General features: G+C 37.4%; 1 protein-coding gene across 1 annotated transcript; it reads right to left on the reverse strand.

The window, feature by feature from the left end:
- Positions 1 to 5,427: 5,427 nt before the first annotated feature.
- Positions 5,428 to 13,563, reverse strand: LOC124263514 (probable proline--tRNA ligase, mitochondrial). The gene is made up of 13 exons (XM_046698206.1): positions 13,213 to 13,563; positions 12,598 to 12,775; positions 11,944 to 12,017; positions 11,389 to 11,469; positions 10,923 to 10,995; positions 10,347 to 10,454; positions 9,850 to 9,943; positions 9,296 to 9,327; positions 8,788 to 8,870; positions 8,409 to 8,488; positions 7,190 to 7,325; positions 6,365 to 6,544; positions 5,428 to 5,985 (listed from the first exon to the last, which is right to left on the reverse strand). The coding sequence occupies exons 1-13, from the start codon at positions 13,378 to 13,380 to the stop codon at positions 5,866 to 5,868; spliced, it is 1,407 nt and encodes a 468-aa protein (XP_046554162.1). The 5' UTR covers positions 13,381 to 13,563; the 3' UTR covers positions 5,428 to 5,865.
- Between the last annotated feature and the right edge of the window lie 6 nt (positions 13,564 to 13,569).

The raw sequence follows: 13,569 nt of genomic DNA on the forward strand, positions 1-13,569 counted from the left end.
GGAGGGGTCATTTTCACTGCCTGCCTCGGAAGAAAGTATTGTCATTGTCAAAATGAAATATGAAACTTTTGCTCCACTAGAAGACTTGTTGCTATGAAAACGTACCTCCTCTGGCCACCTGACTGATACAGAGGGAAACTAAAATCTGGATTTCCAAAAGAGAAATATATCTTCAAAATGTATGGTTTGTAGACTGTCTGCATCAACAATTTTTGCAGTGATTCTTCTTAGCATACTTTATTATACTATGGCTTAGTATCATCATGAACCTGTAAATCAATTTTGTGATATTGCATGGAATTTACTTGAATACTGCTTTGCTTTGAATAGAAAGACAGATTTGACATGGCATTGTGGCTTCACCCCATTTGTGTATAATTTTGAACCCCGGCCTTTTAACTAACCTTAGTGCTGAAGAGTTGTGTACCTTAGAGATGGTGAGTCTTGACATGGATGCAAATCCAAGATTTATTCAGATTATGACCCATAGTTTCTGAGCAAAGTCAGACAAGTGGTACATATCTAGTGAACACCCTGCATGTTGAAGGGATTCATCCCATATGAAGCAGTCACCTCGTGATGTTACTGAGCGCTGTACAAATATGAAAACTCTCTCTTTCATACATTGTTATGAATATATTAAGTCTTAATTATTTCATGTGGATCAGAATTCAATATAGATGCTGTAATCTGTATACATCATAAGTTTTTAATTAGAACAAGCCCTTGTGTTTAGCATATCAGGAATAATTGTGAAATCATTCATTGATGTTTGATACATTGAATATCATGGCAACAAAAGATTGATGATTGTATCTCAGAATCTGTTGTTTGTCTGTATACTACGAGTCATGTACCGGGATATCATGTATAAATCAGGGAACAAACACATGTGGGGTAGCCTAGTGGTTAAAGTTTTTGCTTGTCACGCTGAAGACACAGGTACAATTCCCCCCACAAGGGTACAATGTGAGAAGCCCATTTGTGGTGTCGCCCACCATGATATTGCTGGAATATCGCTAAAAGCAGCGTAAAACTAAACTCACTCATCTTTCATGAAAATTATCATTGATAGACTAACATGGTGATAATGGTTGGAGTAACATTTGTCCACCAAAAGGGGTTGAGCTATTATTTGTTGTTGTTTTTAATTTCATTGGGGGAATATAACAAACAGGCCCATCTGAAACTGATACCTGTGCATTGTTTGAAATACTGAGTTGCCAAATTGCTAATCGATTGTTAATATTAACATGTCAAATATAAATAGGATTCATTCCATTCTGATTAATTTTCCTTATCGTGACTCGAACCAAGTGTGTCTGCATTCTGAGCTGTAGTGGAAGCTTCCTGTTCTTTTATCTCATGCAGCACACCCAGGGCCACATGACCACCACAGCTTACTCATCATTCAACAGTTTTTTCTCCGGCAGCTGCTGGGGAAATAATTTCTGTACATTGCAATCCAAACCGTCCTATTCAAAATATCCTATTTCCAGTTTTGGTACAGATGGAGTATCACCCTTTCACTTGAATCTCTAAACTATAGTCTGTTGCTGCAGAATCGTACAGATGAAATGGTGAAAAGATATACATTCGAAAACAACAAGTCATCTTAAAAGGCATGAAAGTAGTCATTTGTCCATACGAAATCTTGACTATAATTTCAGACATTGTATGAAGAAGGGGTGGTGTTTATCAAACGATCATATTAATGTTGGAGTTTTAATGACATGCAACAAGGGGGTATGCAGTGTATGTAGAACAGCCTACCATTCGCACGTTTTGCCAACCCTGTATTTTCTGCAATAAAAGCCTGTCAAAAGAAATGTTGACAATATTGGTAAAAAGACTTTGGCAATGTGCATTAAGTTGAGACCAAAATCGAAGATTCATATTGATAAAAAGATGGTTAACATCATGCATAACTTTCATGCCATTTAAGACCATTTATTGCTTTCGAATGTATATTTGATTCTGCAGCAAACAGACTATACATTGATTTCACTTCATGTGTATGTTGGGCGGTGGGGTAGCCTAGTGGTTAAGGCGTTCGCTCGTCACGCAGAAGACTCGGGTTCGATTCCCCACATGGGTACAAGGTGTGAAGCCCATTTCTGGTGTCCCGCGCCGTGATATTGCTGGAATATTGCTAAAAGCGGTGTAAAACCAAACTCACTCACTCATGTGTATGCAATGCATCTTTAATACTATTCTCCTTTCTACTTATGTGGATAATTTTATTCATTTCAATAACTGTTCAACTATTGTTTTATGTCATTTGTTTTCAATATTGAATATTTATTTGTTTGAATGGAATGTTGTTGTTTTTCCGAAAGATTCTTGAATATATCTTACACACAATAACTGTTAAGATTCTTTTACCTATTAAGTAGTTGTGTTGTTATTAATCAGTTTGTTTGAAACCTACTAAAACTGAATGAAAATCAGTGTCTACAGTTGGTCATTATGGATGAAAATATTTGTAATTTAAACTGATCTATTAATCATGATCATTTGGGGTAATTATGCCGCATAATTGAAAACTGAATGTGTAGGAAGATGGAGGACTGATAGTTTACAAGATAGGATAATGGCAAATTTGGACTCATTTGAAATAAACTATTTTCCTATGTTAGATAAAGGCGAATTGAAAATCTTGGAGTCTAAAATCAGCCTTTACTTGTGCTATTACAGTTGTTATAAATCCCCTAAATGCACATCTTAACATGACCGAAGTCTCATTCCCATTCATACGGACAAATCTGACAACTTTCATAATAACTTGAGTTGTCCCTTATGTTTTTATATTGTGAACATCTGGTGGACCAAAACTGTCATCTCTTGTCAGAGTTAGACAGCATCTTAGGTCAAGGGCATTATGATGGTATTAATTGTGATGTAAAATAACAGGGTTGCACTTGAGGCCAAGCACGGTTAGATCTAGCAACTGTAAATCCCTGTACCACCAATGTGCAGTCAAAGGTTCATATTTACATATGAACAAAAACTACTTGTCTCCTCTTTTCCTATTTTTACCGTCATGTGCATCCACTTTTAAGGAATATTTGTTTCATCATTTTTGGTTTCACGCTACTTAAAAACTTTTTTTTCAGTGACAGAACCTGTCGGAAGCCCTTTCTATTTACATTATCCAGTTTAAAGCTTTCAGAATGTTTGTGACATAAGTGTCCTTTGTCCATGAAAGGCACATAATTAGTCTTAATGGAGTGTATGCTTCTTCCAAGACAGGGGCCCGTTTCACAAAGCTCTCGTAGGCCTAAGATCTCGTAACTTTACTCGTAGCATTGGTACCTGCTATACTGTAACATAGGAGGTACGAATGCTACGAGAAAAGTTACGAGATCTTAGGCTTACGAGAGCTTTGTGAAACAGGGCCCTGATTGCCAAAGTTACAAGAATACTTTCATTTGAGCTTCAGTTATCTATTCTTTGTGCTGTAACATGTGTTTATGTTATGCAAGGATATTTGGGAACAAAACTATGTTTGATGTAGGTGATTCTTGTGAAAATGTATTTGAAATCAAGGATTCAGCTGATGGAGGAGATTGAACCAAATGCTTCAAATGACAAATGCAGCCAACTGTGGAGATTTGTGTATTACAATTCCCTGGTGGTAGATTTAAATCCCCGGACAAGGTCTTCTTTCATGGGGGTCTCAGTATTCATGTCTACAACCTGGCATTCCATGATACTATTAGTTACAGAGTATTTTGAAAGGGTGTATGGGACTGTAAGACCCTTGTAAATGCCTCAGGCAATATCGAATTGACATGGGTCTTACAGTCCCATACACCCTTTCAAAAGACCGTGTGGCAATTTATTACCCTTAAGATCTTTTTATATAGCTTATCTTTAAAACAACAACATTCAATCATCGGCAGAATGAGAGGCAATGTTTATGAGAACGGGTCAGAAAAGGAGGTTCAGGATGGCTTAGTGTATGATAAAAATTAGCCATTTTTACCTCCCTTTATGACCCGCTCAGGAAAAACAATGGAGGTAACTCAGGATGATTGCTTTGTAGTTTATGATAAAAATAAAAGATCTTAAGGGTAATAAATTGAGGTTTTGTTAAACGACAAGTGAAATACAGCAACATTTTATCTTTTTGATATATTTATTGACACAATAAGAAATTAAGGCAACAATTTTATTACTCTGTTTATACTCATAATTGTATACGCCAACTTTAAAATTTCGAAGCGAGCCAGCCGTTTGGCAGCCACATTCCATCTAAGGTCAAGGTAATTCATACAACCCGTGTAGTGTGTCACATGACAGATTTGACGGGGTGTACGGTTCGTACACCCTGGCAAATCCGCCTACATGATTTGGTATGCTTTGGCTATTAACCAATCAGGATTCAGCAAATTTATCTTAAGGGTAATAAAACTTCGTACCCAATGATGCAGTGTGAAACCCAACTCAAAATATACGTGCCTGGAATAAGTCACATAAAAAAAAAGGCGGTGGGGCAGCCTAGTGGTTAAAGCGTTTGCTCATCACGCCAAACACCCAGGTTCGATTCCCCACATGGGTACATTGTGTGAAGCCCATTTCTGGTGTCCCCCGCCGTGATGCTGCTGGAATATTGCTAAAAGCGGCGTAAAACCATACTGACTCACTCACTCACTTAGGTTTGTGGAACTTTCATATGTACTTCCAAGTGTACAGTATAATAGTTTCAAACAAAGCAAGTATCTTTTTTGTTAATGTTTTTTTTCTTATATTTACTGAAAAGCACCAGTGTTTTGCTTTATTTGCTTTTTAGGAATGTTTTCATTTTTGTTGAAGTGATATTTATAACATGGAGAAGATCATGCAGCAAATGACATGTGCATTCGGTTGATCCAGTGTTTTCTGTGACAGTGGAGCAATCACATGTGAAGAATATGACGGAATAAAATACTTTTTTTCCTGGTGCATCTTATGTGCATCTATCAAATTACTTATTTATGATGTGCCATTCTGTAAACAGGTTGTGAGAAGGATAACAACCTAGTTAATATTGTTTTGCTATGTGTTCAGTAAACAAGATTTAGGTGTGTGTGATGTGGGGTTATTCTTCAGTATCATCCTCTGCTGATGTCTGTAAATTTAAATGGAGAAACAAATCACATTGACAGTGCTCACATATTTATATATCAAATATATGTTCATGTCAATATGTTTGTCACAAAATGCATGAGATTTTGTGAAATTCACAGCGAAATACAATCATTCTGTGGATCATGAGTTTTAGCAGCTGTACAATACCTCATACTCAAGAATAAACGTGAATGTAACATCCAGTTCAGCTTGTTTTTTCCTCCTCGAATCTCTGACTGACTGAGTTTGGTTTTACGCCGCTTTTAGCAATATTCCAGCAACATCACGGCGGGGGACACCAGAAATGGGCTTCATCCTCGAATCACATGAACAAGTAATCAATGATGGCATAAAGTGTCTGAGGGATGCTGTAAGGTATTCTGAGGGAGAATATTGTTTTGTTCACAATAAAATGTTTTTTGTCACAAAGATACTCCGAAAGCATTGTCTATGAAAAGAAACTTTATGATAGGACATGCTGAATGCCTTGAAATAAATTGTTGAAAAATATTGTTCGACTCCTCCAAGATAAACAAATGTTATGTATTACAGCTTATATCTCTAATAACATTGCCATGTCTCATGCTGCAACACTTTGTTCTGCTGCTAGGAACTGAAGAGTCATGTTCTTGCCAAGATACTGCCCCTCCTGTTGCAACTAACGCCAGCTTGTACTTTGGCAATAACTTAGCACAGATGGACTGGTATCTATTCGCCATTTGGATCACAGCCTATCTACTATTACTGAGGGCTTCATAATAGAGGGACTGTGTCTATTGATGCCATGCAATGCTGTAGCTGGTCACTTGACAGGAAGATGGGCTCTTGTTCCAGGGTGTGGATTACTTCATACTGAGCTTCTGTCTCCAGGGCCTGTAAGGCAAAGTTGTCTTGTGCTAAAGTTGGAATGTTCAAAAGAACATTACAGTAAACTATGGTGGTAACAAACTCAAAATTTTAGCTCAGTATCGTGTTTTGTTCTACACTTTTTGATTGAAATATTCAGCAAGTGTATGGACCCAAAAAACTAGTCTGTAAACTCTGTCTGTATATATATATATAGGATGAGGTTCAAGGCTCTGTGAGATTGGCGTATATATTAATTGCCCAGGAGTTATCAAACATTAAAAAATGATCTTTTAAGCATAGACAAAAGGGTAAAGAAGACCCCCAAAGAAACATGCTTTTATAGACAGACTACACTTGTACTGACATCAGGATGGGGTTCTAAAGTTACTTCCTCAACCCTTACCTTCTTCCCAATGACCACGATGTAGGGGTAACCCAGTCTCCGTGCCTCGTACAAACGTTTCCCTACGGTCATATGTGTGCGGTCATCAATGATTACCTCCCCTGACAGGTTTGTCATAGTGTTGAGTTGGTCACTCAAGTCCTCGGCAAGTTTGAAAAAGGTGTCTGCCTCAAATCCTTCCTGAGGAATAATGTACTACATGTACATGAATGAGGCATTGTTCATTGCTTAAGTCTTGCAGCCAATCATAAACTTACAGAAAGTGTGATTCAGTTCAATGCCACTTTGAAAAATCTCTGTTATATCATAAAGCCTCACATGAGAGATTAAATGTTTAATATTTGGTGTGTGCTGGTATGTCCTTGAAACATAACTCTGGGATTCAAACCCACAATCACAGGTTCTTTGCGTGCCTAACTGGTGATAGTGAGTTTAGTTTTACGCCGCTTTTAGCAATATTCCAGCAATATCACGGCGGGAGACACCAGAAAGGGGCTTCACACATTGTGCCCATGTGGGGAATCGAACCCGGGTCTTCGGTGTGACGAGCAAAAGCCTTAACCACTAGGCTATCCCACCGTCCCCCTAACTGGTGATAACTATGCACCACCTCAGACAACTGAGCCACCCACACCCCATACAGCAACTGAAAAAATACATTCTATTTGTTCTAAGACACTGCTTGTAAATCAAGGTTTTGATACTGCACTACAGCCTTGACAAAACTTGACAAGAAATACCAGACACAAAATAATGATTATCAATTTCTAGAGAACGATTGCAACTGGGCATATTGGTCCCAAACTCATCCAATAGATTCCTCACCTTTTGAGGTATGATGCACACTTGGTACGGTGCTATGAGAGCCGGCCAGTGGATCTGTTTGGAGGACGATAACACCTCTATACATCCTTGTAGGATCCTGGTGACTCCCAACCCATAGCATCCCATGTGTGCTGGTCTGAAACATTGCAGAACAACATCCATCTCCATCATCAGTCACATTTAAAGTCCTGATTTATCAGACATACTTGACCGTCCCATGCCTGAAGCTGACAAACTTATTTCAAACTTATCTATGGAAGGAATGTGAATGAGTATGTTTCTCAATGTCTTCTGAGCTACCTGTGCTGGTCAAGAGATAACTGGACTCAGTGGCTTGGATGATAGCATGTCATCATACCCTTTAAAATCTGCAGTTTTCTGATCCAGACTTGATTATTTAAAGGCTCTCGTCATATAGCCAAAATAGTGTGCGCTAAACAAGAGTGAGTGAGTGAGTTTAGTTTTACGCCGCACTCAGCAATATTCCAGCTATATGGCGGCATGCTAAACAAGAAGTAAACAAGCAAAAGACTCCTTAATCTCTGAACATCTTTCTTCCTCACAACAATGAATCTCATACTATACCACTCAAAAGAAGATAAGGAGCAACTGATTTGTTGACATTACTATGACAGTTTAACTATATTATAATATTAAATAAGGGGTCCATAACTTCTTTGGAGTAATATATACATGTTGAGTTCAATTTAACTAGAACAAGTGCTTGCCACTGATATGGCAATGTCCCCCGCGGCTAAAGAATGGAATATCTATATTTACTACTTTTTATTTTTTGGTCACATACAAGATGCCTGAAATGACTAGTGTCTGCCTAATCACCCAATGTAGGCTGTCAACATAATTGAAAACATTGGGTGCAATGTTTTATGAGATATCGCGTTTAAATAAGTTTGAAAAGTGTTCAAAGTGTCATAGTGACCTTGAAAATAAGGTCAAGGTCACCCAAATAAACTGAAGTCTGCGTAATCCCCCAATGTAGACTGTCACCAAATTTGAAGACATTGGATACAACAGTTCATGAGATATCGCGTTAATAAGAATTGGGACGTACGTACGGACGTCGCTGAAATACATAGTCCCCCGTTCCGCGTTGTGGCGGGGGACAACAACATATCTGATTATCTATCACAAAATTGTATGAGTAAATATGTATGTATATACTGGCTCAATAGTCATAATTATGTTATTAATAACTTACTCCATTTGGCCCATCTTGGTTTGACAGTTTGCCCCAAACACAGAGGAGTATTTGCTTCCCAGCAGAAAGGCATGCCCAACCTACAAATGAAACAACTAGGTCACAACTGTTTCTAAAACAAAAACACTTTAAAAGGACACAGATTACCAAGTGAAAATGTGTATTGCTGAGACACACCTTTAAGATTATGACTCAAAGCAACACTTAGCATAGGCTTTTCACTATGTTTATATTTCATATTAAAAACAACAGTCTAAGATGAAATAACAAAACTGTTTGTGGGCGGCTAACTGCATTTTGCAATGTGAAATATTTTCAAGCATGTTATACACTGACACATACCACACCTGTAGTGAACCAAGTCTAATCTTATACATACCTCTATGCCATGTGATTTCTTCATATCACAGTCATTCTGTTTGTTTGGACAGAAGCTTTTAAAATCACTCTCCACATAGTTTTCTGAAAAAATGAAGTATTGATATGATCCAACACAATAATTCATTTAAAAAATCATAATAGATATCGAAACACATTGACGAGGAGGGCGGCAAATCTCTTAGAGGTCTACAGAAAAATGGCTCCGCAACAATCTCACCTGATTCAGTGTGTGTCAGCACTATGTCAATGCTCTGTCTGAACTGATGAATGAGTGAGTATTGTTTAAAACTGCCTTTAGCGATATGTCAGCAATATAATGGTGGGGAATACTCTAAATAGTGTCACAGATTTACTCCAACATGACACAGAACCAGAATCATTTACCGGGTATACTTGTCACAACAAACATGAAAAACACTTTTACTGTCATCGCAGAAACCTGACCCTATCATTCTACATAGATCTCTGATATAAACAAGCCACCACACAGACATGTAATACTTTACCTAGGAGTTCAATATTTGAAGAAAATCCACATCTGTAAAAGCAAAATAGAAAAAATACAATTGCCAGGATTTATACAGTTATTTTGTGTGTAAGTATTCTATGGTACCAGTATTCTGAGATATGGTTTTAAACAACTTATAATCAAATATTGTGAACTACTAACTCCCAATATGTAGCCATGTAACAATATATAAATCTCATGTACATTTTAACAAAAAAGAGACAATCCTAAAGAATTTGAGATGATAAGTACACAACCTGTTCAAACTGTCCCACATTTGCATGCTACCTGTCACACAGTTGCCTCCAATGTATCACACATTTGCAACCGTTCTGTCACACATATGCATCCAATCTATCACACATTTGCAACCGTTCTGTCACACATTTGCATCCCATCTGTCACATATTTGCATCCTACCTGTCACACATTTGCATCCAACCTGTTACACATTTGCATCCATTCTATCAAACATTTGCATCCAACCTGTCACACATTTGCATACAATCTATCAAACATTTGCATCCAACCTGTCACACATTTTCATCCTACCTGTCACACACCAGTAAAGTGTCCTCCCCTACTTCCGCTGGCAGATGAAACTCGTGTGAAATCGTCCCCCCAATGTTTCCAGTGTCTCCAGCAGCTGTCAGGAAACAACAAGCCACAGATGATTCCAGTGTACACTAGTGAGTGAGTGAGTGAGTGAGTTTGATTTTACGCCGCTTTTAGCAATATTCCAGCAATATCAAGACAGGGGACACCACAAATGGGCTTCACACATTGTACCCATCTGGGGAATCAAACCCGGGTCTTCAGCGTGACGAGCGAACACTTACCACTAGGCAACCCCACAGCCCCCAGTGTACACTAACTACAGAGAACATTTTAATAAAATCATAAAACGGAAAACTGTACAATAACCCATAAATATATCTAACACAAAACATAGGAAAAGATCATGAATTTAGAAATCAGTCACAATAACCATGTCAGCATCAGACAAACGTTTAAAACAACCCCAAATAAATAAACATACACGTTCTTACCCTTCACATATTTAACTCCAAGTCTGTCAAATATTTTACTGTAAGCCTCACATACAGTGTAGTAGGTTTCCTTGGCACATTCCTCTGTAGCATCAAAGGTGTACATATCTGAAACAAAACAGGTCGGAGTTCAGCATAATAGAAGAATAATGAGAATACTTCATACAAATTATCACATTAGACTCACTTTGTTGTGACACGAGTATTCATTGTCACATTTCTCCATTTCCTCTTTCTGTTTAAACTGTTTTTTGCCAGTATTCCAGTTATATCAAAAAGTGTCAGCTTCTTGTAGGAGGAAACACCGAAGAGATGGAGGTCTCAAGACATTTACGACTTTAAAGTCTGGTGAAACAAAGGGGCAAGGGTATAATTGCTGACAAACCTAGTCAGATAAGCAGCACAAACCAGGATTTGAACTCACAATCATAGGTTTCCCAGGGATGCCCAAGGGATGCAACTCTGCTCAGCAAATTTGGTACCTTAAATGACTGGAGCACCTGTGCCCCCTTCTGTACATGTATATCAAGGTTCTTAATTTTGATTCCTAATGATAGACAGGAGCAGTATAAATACCTTTCATTTCAAATTCTCTTCCTCTTAGTAGTCCATACTTTGGAGCCATCTCATCTCGGAACTTTCTTGTAATCTAAGAAAGAGAATCTTGTTATCATATCTCTTAAAACCATATTTCAAATTTGAACCAATTCCTTCATTAACTGCATTAATTTTTGTTTACTGACAACATGAGTTAAACATTATGTTAATTATACAAAATGTATTTCATCATGTCCATCTAATGTGGAGGCAAGCCCAAAGTTATACACATTGGCGGGTCCCACAAGCATGGATATGGTGTTGACATACTATGCAGAATGATAAGTGCAACTCAGGAATTCAAACCCAAGCTTATCTGATCCTCACAGGCCCAAACGTCACAACACCAACACCTTAAACTGCTGGGCCAGCAATCATTGTTAAGTTTCGAGTTAGACCATGCTTCAAAAGTTAACAAAGTTTCAGAATCTTGCATGCAGTTTACCTGATACAGTAAAAGTGGTAATCGTCTATATGACACTGGTGATACCGAAGAAACAAGATCCGTCACCAGTTCCTCATGTGTCTGCAATTGAATGAGAGTTTCATATCTTAAAACAAAATTAATCATATTCTAAGATTTGATCATTTATCAATCACTCACGCCATATATACAAGTATACTACTCCAAAAATGTATTGTCCACCCATTTGTATCATATAAAAATATTAATCTCTCATCCTATAACATTTAAGCACATATTCAGTTCACATACTCCATCCTTGTAGATGGCCTGAGACTGCTAATAGCCAGTGGTTTGTGGAATCAGTTGGTTTTTCACAATGCAATCATTTTGAATAATTTGTAAATGAGAGCATGTTACATATTGTTTAAAAAAATAACATGTCATCCAAATACTTACTTTTATCAGACTCTGAAGTATGTAATGTATGATTTGGTGTATATCAATGATGATCGAGTCCATTCATGTTTCATTATGTACAGATGATAATGAATAAATTCTTCTTCATAAAAGTTATATAAATATTGTTACACTTACTGGACCCAGACAATATTCTATACCATGTCTGTCTTTCAATTTGAATAACTCAGCACCAGTCTGTTTCCATCGACCTAAGAAACAAATAAACATTGTATACATGGTATATGCTGGGTGTTATAATAAACCAATTGTGTAAATTCCAGAAAATTGGCTTAGTACTGAGAGACTAAGATCACCAACCACTGTGTGTGAAGTGCTTGTGTAGAACACTGAAAGTGTCAATTGTGCTGAACATATTGAGTGAATGTTTGACTTCTTTTAAAGTGTCCATGAATATTAATTAAATTTTCAAGCACCCTTAATGTATTATAGAATATGAGAATTTAGTGCTTCTTACCATGTAAATGCAACACATGAATTTACAAGATTGTGGGAGCAGGTATTTTAAGTTGGATAACTTGTCTCCAATCCCTTTCACATTTGTGAATAAAATATGTTTAAATCAAATCACAAAATTGTGGGTTCTCATATTTTTGTACAGGTCCTCAGAAGTGGTGAACAGGTTAGTATCAAATCTCCAAATCAGGTACAGATCAGACAGGAATTAAAGATACAGATTAGCCATTTCCGATGGCTATACATTTCTGTGCATACAGATCATCTATTATCCTAAACATGTATGACCACTATGGAATTCGTCATATGAACAACCTGATTTCTTCCATACTGCAGCTGTCGCTAAAGTTGGCATTGCAATCTTCTGACCACCAATTACTTGCATCTCCTGGTCTATGATCTTTATGAGTTTCTCCAGTGCCCTCAGTCCCAGGGGCAGCATGTGATAAGTTCCAGAATGACAGGACTGTATGACTTCATTGTACAACATTAACTGAAACAGAAGACATAAAAGTCAATCATCAATTAATGAAGAAACAGATTCTTGTACCATTGTCATTCCTGCTTGACAACGGTACAAGAATGTGTATCGAAGTGTCGCACTCTTGCAATAAAGAAGTTGTTATCAATAAAGTTTGTCTATATTGTACTTTCCAGCTTCTAAAATGTCACTCAAAGAAGCAACAAATTATTATATGGATTATAAAGATTCCCTAAAAAAAACATTCTCTTTGCAATCCGGATGGATTAATTTCATTATCTGCATCAGTTTATGCACCATTGATGTTTTCTGTCTTGGGTCTTTACTTAGTTCATATGAATATACTCGTATTCCAGCCAAGGCCTACATCGAGCACACCTTGGTATAACACAAGTCGTCTAGTTATATGCTGGACTAGTCTTTACTAAACATGAGGACATATAAATAACCTTCTGACTCGAGCATGTAAACTCTGTCTCTGCTGGTTGAACTTTCCCAAAATTCTGGAACATCTTTGTGATGTATCTCCTGTTGTGGAGACATCGTTTGGTCTGTGTAATGACTGAAGCAGACGAAATCATTTTACACAAAATTCGTTCACGACTGAGGTGAGCCATTTCGACACTTATTATCGTCCTCAACAGCAAATACAAACGTCTGCACTATGTAGTATTTCTATAAAGACGTCACCTGCCTAACATAAGAAATAAAAAAATAACTATTGTTTAAGATTAACAATATTTGACATCGCACATGTGAGCATTTTCTTAATACGGAAGTGGACACTTATATTACTTTCATGGCCG

The sequence above is a fragment of the Haliotis rubra genome, unplaced genomic scaffold, assembly GCF_003918875.1.
Source record: "Haliotis rubra isolate DU_JTF1 unplaced genomic scaffold, ASM391887v1 Scf10, whole genome shotgun sequence".
NCBI lineage: Eukaryota > Metazoa > Mollusca > Gastropoda > Lepetellida > Haliotidae > Haliotis > Haliotis rubra.

Excerpts from the sequence above, each read along its gene's own strand:
- LOC124263514 (XM_046698206.1), bottom strand. The coding sequence starts at position 13,380 with ATGGCTCACCTCAGTCGTGAACGAATTTTGTGTAAAATGATTTCGTCT. Across the intron at positions 12,776-13,212 it reads TTACATGCTCGAGTCAGAAG|TTAATGTTGTACAATGAAGT; the intron begins GTTATTTATATG and ends CTTCTGTTTCAG. Across the intron at positions 10,996-11,388 it reads TACCACTTTTACTGTATCAG|ATTACAAGAAAGTTCCGAGA; the intron begins GTAAACTGCATG and ends TCTCTTTCTTAG.